The sequence below is a fragment of the Solanum pennellii genome, chromosome 3, assembly GCF_001406875.1.
Source record: "Solanum pennellii chromosome 3, SPENNV200".
Lineage (NCBI taxonomy): Eukaryota > Viridiplantae > Streptophyta > Magnoliopsida > Solanales > Solanaceae > Solanum > Solanum pennellii.
Genome location: NC_028639.1, coordinates 2,993,197 through 3,013,269, shown reverse-complemented (window position 1 = coordinate 3,013,269; position 20,073 = coordinate 2,993,197). Strand labels below are relative to the sequence as shown.

General features: G+C 32.7%; 2 protein-coding genes and 1 long non-coding RNA gene across 4 annotated transcripts; 1 reads left to right on the top strand and 2 right to left on the bottom strand.

Annotated features, from left to right (window-relative positions):
• Positions 1-1,971: 1,971 nt before the first annotated feature.
• Positions 1,972-5,822, bottom strand: LOC107012795. Its single transcript, XR_001456090.2, has 2 exons — positions 5,530-5,822; positions 1,972-2,520 (listed from the first exon to the last, which is right to left on the bottom strand). It is a non-coding gene; the product is annotated as an uncharacterized LOC107012795 (long non-coding RNA).
• Positions 5,823-11,265: 5,443 nt separating this feature from the next.
• Positions 11,266-16,474, top strand: LOC107012459 (kinesin-like protein KIN-10C). Of its 2 annotated transcripts, none has more exons than XM_015212313.2 (17): positions 11,266-11,619; positions 11,942-12,107; positions 12,197-12,403; positions 12,498-12,687; positions 12,784-12,989; positions 13,095-13,279; positions 13,371-13,410; positions 13,759-13,836; positions 13,949-14,008; positions 14,107-14,157; positions 14,279-14,369; positions 14,455-14,744; positions 14,833-14,879; positions 15,481-15,502; positions 15,586-15,654; positions 15,746-15,784; positions 16,239-16,474. In XM_015212313.2, the coding sequence occupies exons 1-17, from the start codon at positions 11,399-11,401 to the stop codon at positions 16,281-16,283; spliced, it is 2,007 nt and encodes a 668-aa protein (XP_015067799.1). In that variant the 5' UTR covers positions 11,266-11,398; the 3' UTR covers positions 16,284-16,474. The 2 variants fall into 2 exon arrangements, with proteins under 2 accessions (XP_015067799.1, XP_015067798.1); XM_015212312.2 differs by having other exon boundaries at positions 14,101-14,157.
• Positions 16,412-19,250, bottom strand: LOC107012460 (uncharacterized protein At3g49055). Its single transcript, XM_015212314.2, has 5 exons — positions 18,291-19,250; positions 17,626-17,702; positions 17,178-17,289; positions 16,993-17,109; positions 16,412-16,851 (listed from the first exon to the last, which is right to left on the bottom strand). Exons 1-5 carry the CDS (start codon positions 19,200-19,202, stop codon positions 16,513-16,515), a joined length of 1,557 nt encoding a protein of 518 aa, XP_015067800.1. The 5' UTR covers positions 19,203-19,250; the 3' UTR covers positions 16,412-16,512.
• Between the last annotated feature and the right edge of the window lie 823 nt (positions 19,251-20,073).

Below are 20,073 nucleotides of genomic sequence, written 5' to 3'. Positions count from 1 at the left end.
TTACTAATGACATTTTGCAATTTATTAAGGTTTGACAATTTCTGTTTAGTGTTTGCCGACTCTAACCCCCACCCCACCCCACCCCATCCCCCACCAACCCCATAGCACTCATTTATTTTTTTCATAAAAAATATGGTCAATGAAATTGGAATTGAAATTTAAGACACTGTGGACAATTAGGAGGCAACAAGCACATTTGATGGAAGAGTGCTTGTTATAACCAAAAATATACGATATTTACGTCGAATTAAATAATTAATCATCATAATTACTATTTAAAAATTCAAAAAATAAGATACATATCACCTATCGATTGCTAATTCTGTGCAAATATATTTATTTAATATCAAACATCGAATGTAAATAATTTTTTATCGAATCGGTTTTTTGGTTTTCTTCAATGTCAAGGTTTGACTTGGTTAACTCGTGATTCATGAGTCTGTCGAGCAAACACGACAATTAAGCAAAACACATATTTTATATGCAATCGAGGACATTGGCAATTTTTTTTTTCTCTGTTCCCATAGACATCTGATGACATATTTTATATTTCTTTCTCTTTATTCTAAGCGAGGAAAAACCAATTAGAAGTAGGGCTATTCAAAATCGAAACGAAATCGATAAGTCGAATCGATAAAAAAGTTATTGGTTTATAGTATTGGGTTATTGATTTAGTGGTTTTGATAACGGTTTTGATTTTTTTTTTTTGTTATCGAGTTATCGGTTCTTATCGGTTTAAAGTTTTTCTTTAACGGGTTAACCGATAACCCGATAGTATATTAAATAATTATATTTATACCATTTTGTATATAAAGTCCTCGACTTAGAGTTTAATTTCCTACTTTTATTTTTGATTGTCTCAAACACTTGATTATTCTACGAAGTGTTTGCTTTTGAGCAAGATGTAACTTGTGAACTCAAGTGCATGGTTTATTTGGTTTGTCACCTTGTTTCTAAGTGATTTTCAATATTTTTTCTTTTGTGTCAAATCTTAACGGTTAAACCGATAACGATAAAAAATCGATAAACCAATATCTTAATGGTTCTATAACGATTTAACATCTCTACAAATCGATAACCAATAAGTCAACCTAATAGACTTTAAAACTGAATCGAACCGATCGATACACAACCCTAATTAAAAAAGTGAAACATGATAGACTATGGTGAGTAGGGTAATATTTTTTTGAAGGATCAATCTTTATTTTTTTAAATGAAGAAAGACAAATATTAGTAGTATTAAGTAGGCATAAGTATATAGGGATGGTTGGGCGGTGGTCAGTATTACACAAAAAGTTAAAACTTACACAAGGATCAATTTACTTCTGTTTGAGTTCATTTGATTAAAATTGAAGTTTCTGTATCTTCTAGAAGAAAATTAAGAACATTTTTTACGGCAACTTCTCAAGGAACAGAGGCACTTGATAATGTGCTTTTAAATGACTTTAATAAAGGTAGACGTTAGAAAATTTATGAGACTCTGAATGTTATAAGACGTATTCAATTCTAGTTGGGATTATATAAAGTGTATTAGATTTTAATTAGGATTCTTAGAAGTAAATCAATCTTAAATTCTAATTCGTGCTATATACCGTGGTATTATATTTCCTTAAAAGGCATTTCGAGTATTTCACACACTCATGAAATATTATCTACTCACTATTCTCTATGTCTTAGTTGTTCAACACATTCTTTTAGATTATCCAAAAAGAGTAACATCTTTCTATATTTAGAACTAATTTAGCTTTAGAATTTTCATTTCACTCTTTGATGAAACGATTTAGAGTCAAAAAGATGTCGAAAACTTATTTTAGACCATAAACTTCAAAAGTCTTTATTTCATTTCTTTGATTTTGTGCCTAGATAAACACTATCATATACATAAAACAAAAGGAGTAACTATTTTAGGTCACAAGAGAAAGAGGGGACCATTGAGCTAGATCAATCAGCAACGAATTCCACATACAGATAGAGTCGTAAAGATGCACCAAAAGCTTCAAGATTGAGGTCTCAAATTTACACACATTGCCCTTAGCTCCAGTTTCTTCATTTATTTGGAATCAGTTTTATATAAGATGATTTTGAAAGAAAAAAAAACAAGACATGACCAGCCAGCCTTTTGTCACTAAATTTGCCCCTGAACTTTAAATTACCCAGTTCTTCATATTGTTACTGGAAATACTTGCATGTACAAACTAAAAGCAGCCAATGTAATATTCAACTGCCCATCCACCAACATTTTGTTTTCCTCATTAGTTCTCTCTTGCTACTTGTCACAAAATTTCTGGGAGAGTATCTGAAGAGATATTAAAGCTGAAGAAATAGCAAAGATAAGAAAACTATATCCTTTGTTGAGGAATTTTACAAACAATGCGGTGTCTTATACTTGAATCTTCTTTCTGGTTTTATTACTGCTAGCAGCAAAAGACGCGGATTTCAGTCCTCCAAATCAGTCCTCTAATATATGAAGATCTTTTCTTGAACAGGCTTGGTCAAGTTATTGCCTTCCTGCGTGCGTATCTTTTTAACAAGTAAATGATCAGTTTTTCCGGATACAAGGGGATAAAATGAAATCAGTTGCAATGATGAAGTGAGATTTAAGTGTAAATTAGACTCTCGTTTTGAGAAACTCACATACTTCTGTCAAATACACAGACATTCCTAAGTCATAGCTTTAATGGCACATAGGCAGCTACCCAAAATGAAACAAAGAAAAAACGGAACATCAAAGAGAACACTAAACCCTGGCAGCTGAACCTCCAGAAAGATAGATTGAAGTCTGCTTAGGAAGAAAGCAAGAAAAGTACTGGACATAACAAAGCTAGCTAAACATTAACTTTGAGAACTAAGTGAGCTGAAATAGAAATCGGGGCTTTGTGATACTTCAGTATGCTTCTCATTTTGTTATCCATATATCATACTTCCAATGCACTCGTATGTGAGGAATTTAATAGATACAAGTGGTGATTCAGATATGGGACTTCAGTAAGTATCCAACTGTCAATAGATCTACACATTATGGAATTTTCAGTTAAGAAAAATAAGTGTGTGACATGCAACACTTGCAGCTATGGACACTTTCCAATCTGGTATATACTGGCAGTTACTGTATTATATCACTGGATGAGGAATTACCAACTTTTATTATATATTTAGGTCAACGACATGCGCTCTTCTGAAGGCCCAATTCTTTTGACCAACCATGTGAAGTATTTTTGCCAATGGGTGGTGGTAAGACTCGAGCTCAGGACTTACTATGATCTGACACCATATTTGAGTGAACTGCTTCCATTTAAACACCTAAAGTGTTGCGAAGGAATATTATTTGTTCAGGTTCTCAACGATGTCCCAACTTGAAAGTTTAAAAAGTATGCAACATTTGCTGCCCCCAAATAAGCCATTAAATATCCATAAATCCAACTAAGATGCATGCATCTCACCCCAAGTCCATGTGATTACAGGACAGTGGCTATAATTTATAAGGAACAAAAACTGAAAACCATCAAAGACTAAACCTGGCAATAATTGAAGTTTACCTGACAGTCATTAGGAACTCCCCACCCAAGCTGGCAAATTACCAATGCATCTAAACCACTATCTGTTAAATTAATATTATGTGGATACCTAAACATCAGATAACTAACAAGTGGTTCAATTTCTAAGTCACTAGTCTTTGCAGTAGCTTGTGAGAAAGTTCCCTTCACATAAAATGTGAGCATACAAAAGATATTGATCGAATTACCTATGGTGAATGAGGATCGAGCAAGCGTTACTTTGTAAACCTCACACCCCTCGACATCAAACTTTTAAAGTACAATTCTTTTCACTTGCTTTTCATTCACAGTACCACCATAATTGTAGCTTTACAAACTTGGAATCCAGGTATTGGAAATACAATGATGCTAGGATAAGCCAATACATCAGAATGGTAATATAACACCTAGTCCTTGACAGTAGCTATGAGCAAACAAATCAATTGTACCCCTCCGCTTCTGTTTCCCCTAGGATGCCTAATTTCTAAAATCAGTTAATATTTATGAATCATTAATGACTAATCAGCAACTGACAAGGTTCTGCTGAACCTACAAACAATGTCATTTTACCCATAAAGCAATATTTATCAACCCTCTGAAAATCTTGTTTTTGTTTTCTTCCCAAAGGTAACTCTTGAAAGAAACTCATACTAACGCGGTAGAACCTTATAAAAACGTTCAAGTCATAGACCAATATCTGTTGGCAGACAAAGGTATAGCCAAGTGTACAGAAGGGGTTCAATGGATCCCCTTTAAAAGTTACACTTAGCAAATAGGGTAAAAACAATTTTTTTTCTATACTTCAATCATACATATAAATTTCAACCAAAAAGGCTCAACACATTCACCCACTGTGCAAGTTTGCATTCTTTTCAATCCTCTTTTGAGAATTCCTGGCTCCGACATTGTTGGCAAAGCCAAGGATTACAGCTAGACTCGTCCAAATATCCACAATACACACAAAAAAGTCTCTTTTCCCCTAGTAGAAATCTGAGACATGGTACGAAAAAAAACAACTTACCATTATGTTTTACAAGAACAGGTTTTTTCATGTCAGCTCCATCCATTGGCACAATTACTAACATTAATCAAAGCAGCAATTTGACTTGAAAGAATCTTCTTTCAAAGTAAACCAAACCCATTTCACCATTTGTCCAACACAATTAAAAAGGGGAAAATTAGGCGGTTAAGCAAACAGATACTACTCAATTACTTATCATAGCTATAATTTGTTATAATTACCATTCACGACTAACATTATATATTAATTACGTAGGTTGACTTTGATTTTTGTATAATTAGTCACATTTGTATATGTATGATTCATCAGAATATACAAATACATATGTATAATATACAATTATCTAATCGATATACATATACAATCCACCTCTCTCCCACTCTGCCTTCTCTCGCTCGCCTCTCCCCTCCCTCTCCCAATCTCGCTCGCCTCTCTCCTCTCTCTCCCAATCTCGTTCGTCATATACAAATACATATGTATAATACAATTATCTAACCTATATATATATACAATTCACCTCTCTCCAACTCTCTGCCCAATCTCGCTCACCTCCCTCTCCCAATATCGCTTTCCATATATACAATACATATGTATAATATACAATTATCTAACCGATATACATATGCAATTCACCTCTCTCACTTTTTGACCTCTCTCGCCTCTCGCCTCCATATAACATGTAGCTACGAATTATAATTATCAAAATATAGCTATAGAAAGTAATTAGACTATTTTTTACTGGCTTTATGTAAAAGTTCCCCACTAAAAAAAGCTTAATATTTTCATAGAAAACAAATCTTTTGGCATTCAAGTTCGAAACTTTATCACTGAAAAAGAATAACCTCCAACACTGCATCGTTAATGATTACGACAAAAACAACCTAATTGCAATTACAAAAGCAATAACTCGAACGAAACAAAAAATTCAACAGTATGAATTATCAGGATTTCGTAATGAAGGATCAGAATCCGCACCGGAGTTGAGCTTTGGTGAAGAAGAATTAGAATTGTTGATAGAGCAAGATGACCTAAATGCTTCAACATGAGACTGACATTTCAAATAGTCGCCTTTATTTTCTTCCAAACACTTCTTCAGAGCCTCCACATCACACGCCGTCTTCTTTACACTCTTGTTTTCCTTCTCCGTTTTCCCCTCCATTTTTTTCTCACCAGCCCCAATTCCTCCCTTGTAGTATTTTTTTTCAGAGAGAACTGAGAAATGTGAAATTACTCCTCTCTGAAATTTGCTGGACTGGACCTTTTGTTCATATGCTCCAAACCCGAACCAGCCCAACATAAAACTGAAAAAAATGACAAAACAGTGTTTTTAAGGTAGTAGTTTTTTTAGAGGAAAAATGCTTAGTGAACTTTTTGAAAAGGTTTATTTATATCATCAGTAAAAGTTTGGCTTATTTATGTTATTATCTTTAAATAAAAAATTTATATATACTATTATTTTTTAATGGTAATTTTGCAAAATTATTTTTGACATGTGGCCAATTATAATTTGGCGACGTCATCAATTTTTTTAATAAAAAGTCATAATTTTGAAGAAAAAAAATTGAATTAATTTTTTTATTTTTTAAATTAAATAAATTGATGACGTGGCCAAATTATAATTGACCACGTCATCAATTTTTTTGAATTAAAAAAAATCAAAATTCTGAAAATTAAACATTTTTATTTATATTTTTAAAATTGGAGTTATATATTCTCATATTTTTGCAACCTCTATGGTTAAATTACTTTGACCGAGAAGGTTAGTGAGTTTTTTTACTAAGAAAGAAAGATCATTTACAATAGTGAAAAGAAGCTAAAAATATTTAGAATTTGAATGTACTTTTTCGTTATGACTTTATTTATATTGCTCATTTTTTAAAACTAACAAAATCATCTAACTTGACTAATTTGTTGAAATATGATTCAATTGTGATATATAATTTAAATTGAGCTATTTTAATAAATAAAAAATAGGGTAAATTTGAGGGAAATAAATTATGGTGAAAGTAGGAAAAAATAGGAAAAGGGTGAAAAATCTTATGGCCAAAGAGATTTGGGGTGTTTTTCAAATTTAGTAAAATTTCAAGTTGCATTTGAATTTTTCAAGCCAAATGATGATTTTTAAATAAAGTAAAAGAAAACATTTTTTTTATAACCAAAATGTGGACAAATTGGGGGCACTTATGACTTTAGCTTTCTAAGCAATTTTGTACTCTACGTTTGTCAAAAAATGAGTATTTTAATTTCTTTAAATATGTAATAAATTTTGGCTATTTTAGAACTTGATTACTTTTGTTAGGTATAAGAGAGAATTAAGTTATGTGTTTACCCCCTTAAGAAAGGATTATATATGGATGAAATCGATATTGAAAAGAGAAGTGCGTAGATTAAATATGATTTTAACGAGTGAATGAATTAGAGAGTTTTTATTTAAAGCCAAGACGACTTTATTCAAGAATCAAAAGAAGCGCCTAATCAATCTACTCGAAGTTCATTTCAAGATCAACTTGAATATGTTACACCAATTCAAAATAGCTTCACTCCAAAGTCAAGTGTCCGATATCCAATAATTAAGATACAAATCAACTAGCTACAAAAAAATTCAGAATTTACTATAATAATCGCATATTCATGTAAATAACAAATGCAATATATAAATAGCGATTAAAATAATCATGAAAAATATTATTTAAGACTAGTACTCTTATTCCATCAAATTTTCATCACCACTACTCATAAGTTCTTGAATTGTGGCATAAAGAAATGTTCTTTTTCTCTGATCAAGTTGCTCAATAGTTCAATGAGAAATATCTTAATAAAATATACTTTCTCTTTTATTTTATTGCCAATTAACTTAGTATTCTTAGCTTATTTTCTTATATACACGAATATATTTATAACAATTAATAATTAATTACTATCATTAAAATCTACTTTCTTTGAACCTAAACACATATTCAATTATTAATCTTTTATCTCATATTTTGATTTAAACCTTATGACAAAGTAGAACAAAATTTATCAATAATACTTTAAAATCACATAAATAGAAATTAATGCCTTTGTTTCATTTTAAATAACTTTTTTTTTCTTATATTTAGTTTTTTTATACACTTTTAATTTTATTTTTAATTTTTTATAGTCCCACAAAAACAAAATAATAAAATAAAAATTATAGAAGAGCGGAAGAAGGAGAGAAGAAGAATTTGAAAATCAAACCCTAACGGCTATTTCTCTTATAGACAAAATAATACTACTCATTTACTTTCTTCTTAATTCATCCAAATTTCATTCAAAATTGTAAATTTTCAAAGCTGAACTTCTCCATGGCTTTGTCGACGCCCGATTCAAATCGCCTGAAACTCACCGCCGGTCCAAGAATCTCACGCAGGGTGCGAATTTGTGGGAAAATTCGAGGATTTACCGATCAGGAATCTGAAATTACCAGCTGAGATTCGAAGCCGTGGGTCACTGTTTCTCGGTCCAAAGAGAGCGGCTCTGATTCGTCTGGAAAAGTTACAATCTTGTTCGGAGATGAAGGGAGCAGGTAATGTTTGTGGTGACTCATTAATTTTAGATGGTTACAAGTTTCATTTTCAATTTTTCTTTTGATATTTTATGTTTCCAAAGTATGTTAGCCCACGGATTTGACTATATTTAGCTATTAGGTCTTGTTTTCGTTCTAATTATGTGAGATTCTATGATTTCTTGGGTAAATTTTGTAGATACCTATTTGTTAATGTATTTTGTGCATAGATTTGTTTCTTTTGGCATTGAATTGGGAGGTGAAAATCTGAATTTTTCAAGCCAAATGATGATTTTTAAATAAAGTAAAAGAAAACATTTTCTTTATAACCAAAATATGGACAAATTGGGGGGCACTTACGACTTTAGCCTTCTAAGCAATTTTTGCTCTGCGTTTGTCAAAAATGAGTATTTTAATTTCTTTAAATATGTAACAAATTTTGGCTATTTTAGAACTTGATTACTTTTGTTAGGTATAAGAGAGAATTAAGTTATGTGTTTACCCCCTTAAGAAAGGATTATATATGGATGAAATCGATGTTGAAAAGAGAAGTGCATAGATTAAATATGATTTTAACGAGTGAATGAATTAGAGAGTTTTTATTTAAAGTCAAGACGACTTTAATCAAGAATCAAAAGAAGCGCCTAATCAATCTACTCGAAGTTCATTTCAAGATCAACTTGAATATGTTACACCAATTCAAAATAGCTTCACTCCAAAGTCAAGTGTCCGATATCCAATAATTAAGATACAAATCAACTAGCTACAAAAAAATTCAGAATTTACTATAATAATCGCATATTCATGTAAATAACAAATGCAATATATAAATAGCGATTAAAATAATCATGAAAAATATTATTTAAGACTAGTACTCTTATTCCATCAAATTTTCATCACCACTACTCATAAGTTCTTGAATTGTGGCATAAAGAAATGTTCTTTTTCTCTGATCAAGTTGCTCAATAGTTCAATGAGAAATATCTTAATAAAATATACTTTCTCTTTTATTTTATTGCCAATTAACTTAGTATTCTTAGCTTATTTTCTTATATACACGAATATATTTATAACAATTAATAATTAATTACTATCATTAAAATCTACTTTCTTTGAACCTAAACACATATTCAATTATTAATCTTTTATCTCATATTTTGATTTAAACCTTATGACAAAGTAGAACAAAATTTATCAATAATACTTTAAAATCACATAAATAGAAATTAATGCCTTTGTTTCATTTTAAATAACTTTTTTTTTCTTATATTTAGTTTTTTTATACACTTTTAATTTTATTTTTAATTTTTTATAGTCCCACAAAAACAAAATAATAAAATAAAAATTATAGAAGAGCGGAAGAAGGAGAGAAGAAGAATTTGAAAATCAAACCCTAACGGCTATTTCTCTTATAGACAAAATAATACTACTCATTTACTTTCTTCTTAATTCATCCAAATTTCATTCAAAATTGTAAATTTTCAAAGCTGAACTTCTCCATGGCTTTGTCGACGCCCGATTCAAATCGCCTGAAACTCACCGCCGGTCCAAGAATCTCACGCAGGGTGCGAATTTGTGGGAAAATTCGAGGATTTACCGATCAGGAATCTGAAATTACCAGCTGAGATTCGAAGCCGTGGGTCACTGTTTCTCGGTCCAAAGAGAGCGGCTCTGATTCGTCTGGAAAAGTTACAATCTTGTTCGGAGATGAAGGGAGCAGGTAATGTTTGTGGTGACTCATTAATTTTAGATGGTTACAAGTTTCATTTTCAATTTTTCTTTTGATATTTTATGTTTCCAAAGTATGTTAGCCCACGGATTTGACTATATTTAGCTATTAGGTCTTGTTTTCGTTCTAATTATGTGAGATTCTATGATTTCTTGGGTAAATTTTGTAGATACCTATTTGTTAATGTATTTTGTGCATAGATTTGTTTCTTTTGGCATTGAATTGGGAGGTGAAAATCTGAATTTTTCAAGCCAAATGATGATTTTTAAATAAAGTAAAAGAAAACATTTTCTTTATAACCAAAATATGGACAAATTGGGGGGCACTTACGACTTTAGCCTTCTAAGCAATTTTTGCTCTGCGTTTGTCAAAAATGAGTATTTTAATTTCTTTAAATATGTAACAAATTTTGGCTATTTTAGAACTTGATTACTTTTTTTAGGTATAAGAGAGAATTAAGTTATGTGTTTACCCCCTTAAGAAAGGATTATATATGGATGAAATCGATGTTGAAAAGAGAAGTGCATAGATTAAATATGATTTTAACGAGTGAATGAATTAGAGAGTTTTTATTTAAAGTCAAGACGACTTTAATCAAGAATCAAAAGAATCGCCTAATCAATCTACTCGAAGTTCATTTCAAGATCAACTTGAATATGTTACACCAATTCAAAATAGCTTCACTCCAAAGTCAAGTGTCCGATATTCAATAATTAAGATACAAATCAACTAGCTACAAAAAAATTCAGAATTTACTATAATAATCGCATNATGTTACACCAATTCAAAATAGCTTCACTCCAAAGTCAAGTGTCCGATATCCAATAATTAAGATACAAATCAACTAGCTACAAAAAAATTCAGAATTTACTATAATAATCGCATATTCATGTAAATAACAAATGCAATATATAAATAGCGATTAAAATAATCATGAAAAATATTATTTAAGACTAGTACTCTTATTCCATCAAATTTTCATCACCACTACTCATAAGTTCTTGAATTGTGGCATAAAGAAATGTTCTTTTTCTCTGATCAAGTTGCTCAATAGTTCAATGAGAAATATCTTAATAAAATATACTTTCTCTTTTATTTTATTGCCAATTAACTTAGTATTCTTAGCTTATTTTCTTATATACACGAATATATTTATAACAATTAATAATTAATTACTATCATTAAAATCTACTTTCTTTGAAACTAAATACATATTCTATTATTAATCTTTTTATCTCATATTTTGAATTAAACCTTTAGACAAAGTAGAACAAAATTTATCAATAATACTTTAAAATCACATAAATAGAAATTATGCCTTTGTTTCATTTTAATTAACTTTTTTTTCTTCTTATATTTAGTTTTTTATACAATTTTAATTTTATTTTTAATTTTTTATAGTCCCACAAAAAACAAAAATAATAAAATAAAAATCAGAGTAGTAGAGCATTATAGAAGAGCGGAAGAAGGAGAGAAAAAGAATTTGAAAATCAAACCCTAACGGCTATTTCTCTCCTTACTCGTTCACTTTCTTCTTAATTCATCCAAATTTCATTCAAAATTGTAAAATTTCAAAGCTGAATTTTTCCATGGCTTTGTCAACGCCCGATTCAAATCGCCTGAAACTGACCGCCGGTCCAAGAATCTCACGCAGGGTGCGAATTTTTGGAAAAATTCGAGGATTTACCGATCAGGAATCTGAAATTACCAGCCGAGATTCGAAGTCGTGGGTCACTGTTTCTCGTTCCAAAGAGAGAGGCTCTGATTCGTCTGGAAAAGTTACAATCTCGTTCGGAGATGAAGGGAGCAGGTAATGTTTGTGGTGACTCATTAATTTTAGATGGTTACAAGTTTCATTTTCAATTTTTTCTTTTGATATTTTATGTTTCCAAAGTATGTTAGCCCACGGATTTGACTATATTTAGCTATTAGGTCTTGTTTTAGTTCTAATTATGTGAGGTTCTATGATTTCTTGGGTAAATTTTGTAGATACCTATTTGTTAATGTATTTTGTGCATAGATTTGTTTCTTTTGGCATTGAATTGAGCTTTTTCTTTTTGACTTAATTGCCTAGGGAGATTTCTTTTTTTGGGAGGTGAAAATCTGAGATTTTCTAGTTCGGTTTTTTGCAGCCGTAAAGATGTATATGAATTAGATAACTGTTATGAACAAGACGATGATAATGGTATAGTATTCTCAAGAGAGGTAAAACCACTGATATCAGAAGTTCTTAGTGGTCGAAATGCGTCCGTTATTGCATATGGGGCAAGAGGCAGTGGAAAAACCCACACAATCCAGGTCGGTCTTCTGTGTAATTATCCAAAATGATTCTCTAATAAACTTTCTGTTACTTTGAAACTGAGGATATTGTTTCTTTTGTGATATAGGGTTCTGTGGACAAACAAGGTTTGGCAGCAATGGCAATAGCTGAGATCCTTTCGCAAACAAAGGATGCAGAGAAAGCTGTGTTGATCTTCGTTTCCTTTTATGAGGTGTTCCAGGATCATGTCTATGATCTTTTGGATCCTAATCATCCTGAAGTTCAAGTTCTTGAAGATTCTCAAGGAAAAATAAAGCTCAAAGGACTGTCTAAGGCAAGTTAAAGTAGTCTAATCCAATTATGGTTGTAAAATATTGACAATTTGCACATTGTTAAGGTTAAGATCACTCTTCTTTTCTTGTACGCAGGCCACTGTGGATTCTATTTCACACTTTCATGATCTATGCGCTTGTTGGACTGCACCATGCTATTCAGCACAAAAGACACCACTCCAAATGCCAAAAAGGAGTCATAAAGGTTTAATGATAAGTATAGCATCTGCCGATGACATCCAGGGTAGTAAACGTCCCAATGTGATGAACTTTGTGGATTTGGCAGGTCTGGTAGTCCTAAACCTTCAAAAATTGTAGAGCTATTCACCTATGCTCTATAATTGCTTTTTTAGTTATCTTCATTGTATTGTTGTGCTCTCAGGCTATGAGGATTCCAGAAGAAGTAGCAAAGATGGAATTTCACTTACTGAAAGTACTAGAATAAACAAATCTTTGTATGCCATTATGAATGTGGTGTACGCTCTGAACACAAATGAAAAGCGTGTGCCTTATCGAGAAGGCAAACTCACTCGGATGCTACAGGAATCTCTTGGAGGCTCCAATCATGTTTTGTTGCTTACCTGCTTGGTAATGACTTCTCATTTTTACATGGTTGATATTTTGTGTAGAACTGTAAATCCAAAAGTTGGTTTGGAAAATTCCTTTTCTCACCCTTCCGTTTTTTTGTTATAGAATCCAATTCCTTGCCAAGATACTCTTTATGTAGTAAGTTTGGCTTCACGATCTTGTCAAAGCACTGGTCAGATTTTGACAAGCTCTGCAATGAAAAGTAAAAAGCACACTAATCAACAAGTACGACTAATGGGTACCCCATTGTCTGGGAAAAAGAACAACTCTGCTAGTAATTTAACAGGAAGGTATTGCTACATGGAATATCATATATGAACTAGCATATATTGTTCATTGACTGATGTGTACTGAAACATTGCTTCTGCGCTTTCATTGAAGGAAATTATTCAGTGAGAGAAAAGCTGTCATCTCTAAGCAGGTAACCAACCATGCATCTATTGTTTTTGTCCAGACATAGATCTTGGTTCTGATTCCTGTATAATTTGTTGGATTAACTATTTTAAAAGAATAGTTTGCTACAAAGCTCTCTACTTTAGTTGTCAACTCATCTGGTTTGTAGATTGTACCTCTATGTTTTAGAGTGTGAAATATAAACTACTTCGCTGCACAAAGTCTTCTCCTTTACTTCTGAATTGTTGCTTTTAACTTTTCATTTAGGTTTATTGATTCAATAAAATGATGGAAATTATTCTAGTCTATTGTCAATTGTCTGTGTAGCACTTCAATGTGTCATCGATTCATACCTTAACATGTCATTGATTCATAGGATGAAGTCACCTCAGCTACAAAGTTTAAGCCTCTATCAAAAAAGGCTTCAACCATCACATCTTCCTTCCATAAAAAGGTACAAGACCTAATCAGTTGAAGCATTGGTTAATTAAGATGTGTTAAGATATCATTCATTGTTTAGTTATGCCACATTGAACTTAAAGTGTTATAATATTATGTATTGCTAGACTTCTCAAGACAAGTCCGATTCAGATAGTTCTGGAGCCTTGATATTATCAGCAGAAAATGTATGTTCTCTTAAACTTTGTGAATGCATCTCTGTTCCTTCTAATTTTTTTGCTGTTCTGAGGGCTATGCACAGGCTTAACTAATGTATTAGATTCAGGAAATCCCAACTGCTTTCAAGGAAACAAGCTGCGACAAAAATGTAGAAAAGGTAAGGCAATATTTGATTGTACAGTAATAATTTAGTTCAACCATCTTCTGCAAACACTGCTACTGATGCACTTTATTGAATTGGAGTTATCTGTGTACTAAGAATTATCTTTGCATCTCAGGATGCCTCTCCACCAAATAAAGCAACAGATTTAGAAGTTACTCCCGAAGTTCTTTGTGATGTCAAAGAAATAATTTCTTTTCCAGATGATGGTAGGTTGTGTCACAAGTTGGTTACTGTATCTAATATACACTTCATTGGCTTTTATTTTTTTTCACATATGCTATAACATTGCAGGTACTGTTGGTATAGAGAAGAAAAATGAAGACACGATCATAGACAAAGTTGGTTCACCACCACTAAGTGCAAGACTTAGAGAAATAACAAATAATTTGCGGTTGTTGGAGGCTTCAACCCCTTTGCATGTACTGATGCCAAAGCAATCAGATGTATCCCATGGAAACCTTGAAAGTTGTGACATTTTAGAACCTAAAACCCCAAAAACTGAAACTGATGTGAGAACTTTGGAGATTGTCAAGTACAGTAGTCCTTGGGAGAAATTTCATACCCGCAGTTCTGGAGTAAAGGTAGTGATTTATCTTTGTGAATAGTTTTGTAAATATTTTGTTTTTTGATGTTAGTTTCAACTCATTCAATCATCTTTTCATTGTACAGAATTGTCTTGTCCAAGAATACCTGAATTTCTTAAATACTGCCAGCAAGTAAGTGAATAGTTTCCAATATAAACCTATCGTTCTTTTTCTTTTGATATTGATTGTCAATTTTTTGCTAACTAAGATTTTCTTCTCATCATATTTTTGTTGCTTTCCAAAATACAGTAAGATTAACTTGACATTTAAGCTATATTTCTCTGTCCAGCTTTCAGTTTTTTTTTTTGTAACATCTTCTTTTAAAGTTGTAAAGCAGAAACTTGCAAGTTTTTAAAGGCAAAACCTTCATGTTATGTTACGTTAAGTAACTAGCTTGATGTATACTTCTCAATATATTTTTTGCTGTCCAGTTTTCACTTTTCTGCATTTACTTCTTTTTTAGTTGTAAACATTATCTAAGCAGTAGAAGCTGCAAGTTTTAAAAGTAGCAACTTTAATGTTATGTTATCTTCAACTGCAAACCATAAGTTCCCGCAGTTCCTTTTTTCATTCTCGGGGAAAGTATTTCGCCAGAACTAGTCTTATAATCTGCTGATTTGGCGTTGTGACTATGGAAGGGAGTTGTTTGTTTATTGGATGTCAATATATTTGCTAAATCTCTATGTGGTGAATACATTGACTAATTAACATTCTTGTTTCTCCATGATTACAGGGAAGAGTTAACAAGGATTAAGGTAAGCTCGGTTTTCAATATTACTTTTTATGAAGACTATTATTGCACATAATGGTTTATAAATCAATGTCATATTTCACACAGGGAATTGGAGAAAAGAGAGCAAGTTACATTCTTGAACTTCGTGAAGAATCTCCTGAACCTTTTAAGAGGGTAAGGATATTGAAACATAATTCATGGTTTTGCAACACAGAGAAAAGGATTGTAGTTAAAATATTGATCTATTTTATTAACTTTTACTCAGCTTGAAGATTTGCAAGAAGTTGGTCTCTCGGCGAAGGAGGTATTTTCACTTATCTTTACTTCGTTATTGTTTGATGTCCAATGTGTTATAGTTTTTGAGCTACCATCATTACCGTCAAATATTTTAATTTTTTTAGTGTTCTAGCTAAAGAAGAAAAAAAACATTATGTGAGAAAAGACCTTGTTAGGTAGGTAAACTTGTCGAAGTTTTTTAAATGATTCGTTTTTGATATGGTGTATGTGTTGATCCATGCACTTCACCCTCTCAAAAGAGAAAAAGTAAAAGTCAGAAAAGGAAGACATTGTGGATTGAGCGGAAAAAAGAAAAAGGACATGAAGAAATAGAAATTTCATTTGATTTTGAAAGAAACAATTTATGTAGGGATGAATTGAAGGACTTTCAAGTATTCAATCGATTTTACGTGAACTTTGTTCTCTGGGATTCAAGTAATGCATGCCTAATTCTTCAGTTTTCTGATTTGATTCTTTTGCAGGTAAATGGCTTGATGAGAAGAATGGCTGGACAACTTTTCATCTAGATTGTCAACAATATTCTTTTGATGGCAACTATAAGTTGCCAGCAATTCCATTATGTTGTTAATGTATTTAAATATCTACATGTTGATATATTAATGTTTCAAGTTGTCTTACTTTATGCTCCATTATGTATTCAACTATGAAGAACTTTGTTATCTTTATATATCTATGTATTATTCTTTGTGAAAGACAATATAGGATGGAAGGAGAACATAAATAAAGGCTAAAAGTTCAAAATGCGTGCATTTCTGGTAGCATTTGTGTAACATTTCTAATACCAGTTGTATTAGTAGCAGGGCAGAACTTGAGAGCTCGCATTGGCCAACATACATGCCGTGGTCTACGACGATTTATTCGTTCCTTTTTCTCTGCTGCTTCTAATTGTCTCGTTAGCTCCTCAATCTGCTTACGTAGTTCAGTAGCCCTGCTGTCTGCAAGCTGGAGAGATCTCTCAGCTGCCTCTCGGGCAGCGATGGCTGCCGCCTCTATCTCATCTTTCAGCTGCAACTTGCAGTTTGAAATATGTAAAGCAGTTCTGGTCTTTTCTAATTCTTGTTTCAGAATATTGACCTGTCACAAAGTTAGAAATTGTTTTTACTAGTTTGGATGTTACATGTAGCAACAATTTGGTGGACTAGTCGTTTTTTCTTCTTTCTTTCCTTGTGGAGTTGTGACAATGTAAAGGTAGCTCGACTGACCGCGCATACTTACCAGTTCTTTGTGCTCATTAATAGCTTTCTTTCCAGTTTCCACTTCCATTTCACAAGCCTCTCTCCATCTATAAATTTCTTCTTCAGACTCTTTATTTTCTATCATGAGTTCTTCAACCTGGAAGAAGTATGCAACAGTTGAACATCTTAAGTACTCTTTATGTCTTACCTTAGTTAGAAACTAACCTTTTGAGTAAGCATCATCTTTTTATCTTCCAACTCTTTGATGTATATCATGTTTTCTGCTAGTTTCTGACTTTTTTTGTCTGATTGATGCTGCAGAGACTCCATGTCTGACCTGGAAGTTATTAGATAATTAAACAGAAGACTCCAGGCTCATTCAGGTACTGTAAGTTCCTTGGAAGGGCTAGGCTGCACAACTAAAAAAGACCTTTAGTTAATGTTATTACTATTCATTCGTTTTTTCGTGCTCTCACTCACCATATAAGCTTCACTGGTAAAATTTGGAAGGAGTAATATCTTATACAAACTTGATCAAATACATTATGTTGGATGTAGTCATGCAATACAAAGTATAAGAAAAAACGCTAGAGGAATTCTATACCGAATTTGAAGGTGTACATGATAACAACTAAATAAAAACATAAAAAACTGCATTTTGCCAGCAGAATACCTGGATTCCTCCAATGACTTCTGCAACTGTGTGATTTCAACTCTTAACTTCTTTGTTATTGTTTCTATTGTTGAGGCCTGATAAGTATGAATTGAATAAATTACATTGTGTCAGAAACATGCCAAGTGATTTCCAATCAGCCTGTAAAAAAACTACCTTCAAGGTGATGAACAACAACAACGTACCCCGTGTAATCCCATAAGTGGGGTTCTAGGGAGGATGGTGTGCGCCAGCCTTACCCTTACCACGGTTCAAGTAAAACATAATAAATTCACGTATAGAAAGGAAAATACAGTAATGTAGAAGATAAACAATAGCAGCACATATTACGGGAATTGAAGCAAAGAAAAAGAACATTTAATAACAGAATCAGAGAACAGGATAGTATGTGAGTGATAATAACAACTTGATGAACTGATCTGTTCTAAAATCTCAATGTAGTGTGATTGATCAATAGCTATAATGCATCTCTGGGGATCTTCATATTCATTATCTCAATTGTTATGTAAAGTTGTTAATTGTTCTGAACTCATAATAAGAACGCGTATGCTGTTCAGCTCTAGATTAGATTGACATATCTTTAAATTTAGACTTACGGATCAAAAACACATCTAAAGTATTCCTATATATGTATAGATTCTCGGGCTGTGAGACAAAAATGTTACCAGAGTAACAGCTTCTGTTTGGCATTCATTGTTATCCTTCTTGACGCTGATATTAGAATCCAGATTATCTGAAAATGTTTCACTGGTTGCAGTACTTCCCATCATAAACCCGAACCCGAGACCAAAGCCAACCTTTTGCAACCCCCTCTCTGCAATCTGCAAAATGGCTGCTTTCTTCTGTTGAATATTGCCTCTTAATCTGTTCAAACTCTTCTCCGCTACCTCCTTTTCCACTAAAGCGATTTTGAGCAAGCTACCAATATCTCGATTCTCCTCTTCTAAACTCGCCACACTGCTCTCCAATTCTCTCTTCTCCTTTTTCCTCATTTCCTCATACTCTCTCCATTTTTCCTCCACCAAATTCACCAGCTCCAGAACCACAGAAAACAGAGCTGATTTTTCGTTTAACGATTTTGTATTTTCACCTTTCTCTTCGTTCTTTAACTCAGAATTTCTCGATTTTGGCAGACCTAAATCGAGATTCTCAACTAACCTCAGCAACCCATGCTTAGCTGATTGCACGATCTCCAAATTACGTGAACAAACTTCCGATTGCTCTTTTTTCTCATCTAATAGTTCCTCACCTTTCTTCCTCGTAACCTCAAGCTCGATTCTAATTCTCTCTGTTTCTTCGTAAAATTCCATCCCTCTCCGGCTAAAATCATCCTCAAGTCTCTCAATCGTGAGAAGAAGCGTCTCTCTTTCCTTCAATACCTCTTTGAAGACCTCCAAGAGATCAACGTATTGCTTGAGAACATCGTCGTCCTTTTGCAACTGAATTTGGTGAAGGAGTTCATCCTTTTGCGTCAATTCCGATTGGAGGTTTTGGTTGGAAGAGCGAAGAGTCTCGATTTCCGCAAGGAGAGAACTGTTTTGTGAGTGGAAATCGCAAATTTGCGAAGGTGTTTCCATGAAATCAATATTCAGTTGATGCTTATTTGTGATTGAATTTGTAATGAAGAAGAAGCCTTTTGTTCTGGTAGAGAAACTACCAGTCAATGAAAAATTTATTCCCGTTAGGTGATAATAACTGTTTGGCGCGGGAACATTTTGGTTACAAAATTAAGCGTTTTTTTTTTTTACTATCGAGCTATCGACAATCATTACTATCAACCATCATTATGTATTATCAATTATCGCGATCATTCATCGCCACCATTAGTTAATCACCCATCAAAATTATGAACGACCACTTCCAAATACAAGCATCGAACAACCACATTAACACTACCGCCAACCACTAGCTATACTACCTACAATCTAACACCATCACCGATTGACACTCACACTTACTATCGCTAGCTATCATCACCACTAAATGTCATACTATAATTTTTGTAAAAAAATAATTCTTGATATAATATTGAAATAATTTAGTATTCTATATTTATTAAGTTTTTAAGTATAGACAAGTTTTATACATTAATATGTTGATTACATAAACAAATTTTTGTTTATATTTTAATATTCAAATTTAAATATAATATTCAAATTTAAATATATATGTTCAGATTCAGACATTGAGCAAAGCAAACAAAGCAAATCATATTACGAATTTACAATAAAGAAAAGCTATTGAAAGAGATTTTAAAACATTATATGAGTTTGGCAAATTGACCTACATATCGGGGTTGAGAATTTGGGGGGTCGTGCCCCTACCCCGTCGGCAAGCCTCGCTATGAGAACTGACGCTTTCTAACTCTATATGAGGAATGAAAGTCGTATGACCGTAAGGAGATGAGCTCCGCCCCTACTTCAATTAAAGCTCTCCCCCCCTCCCCCC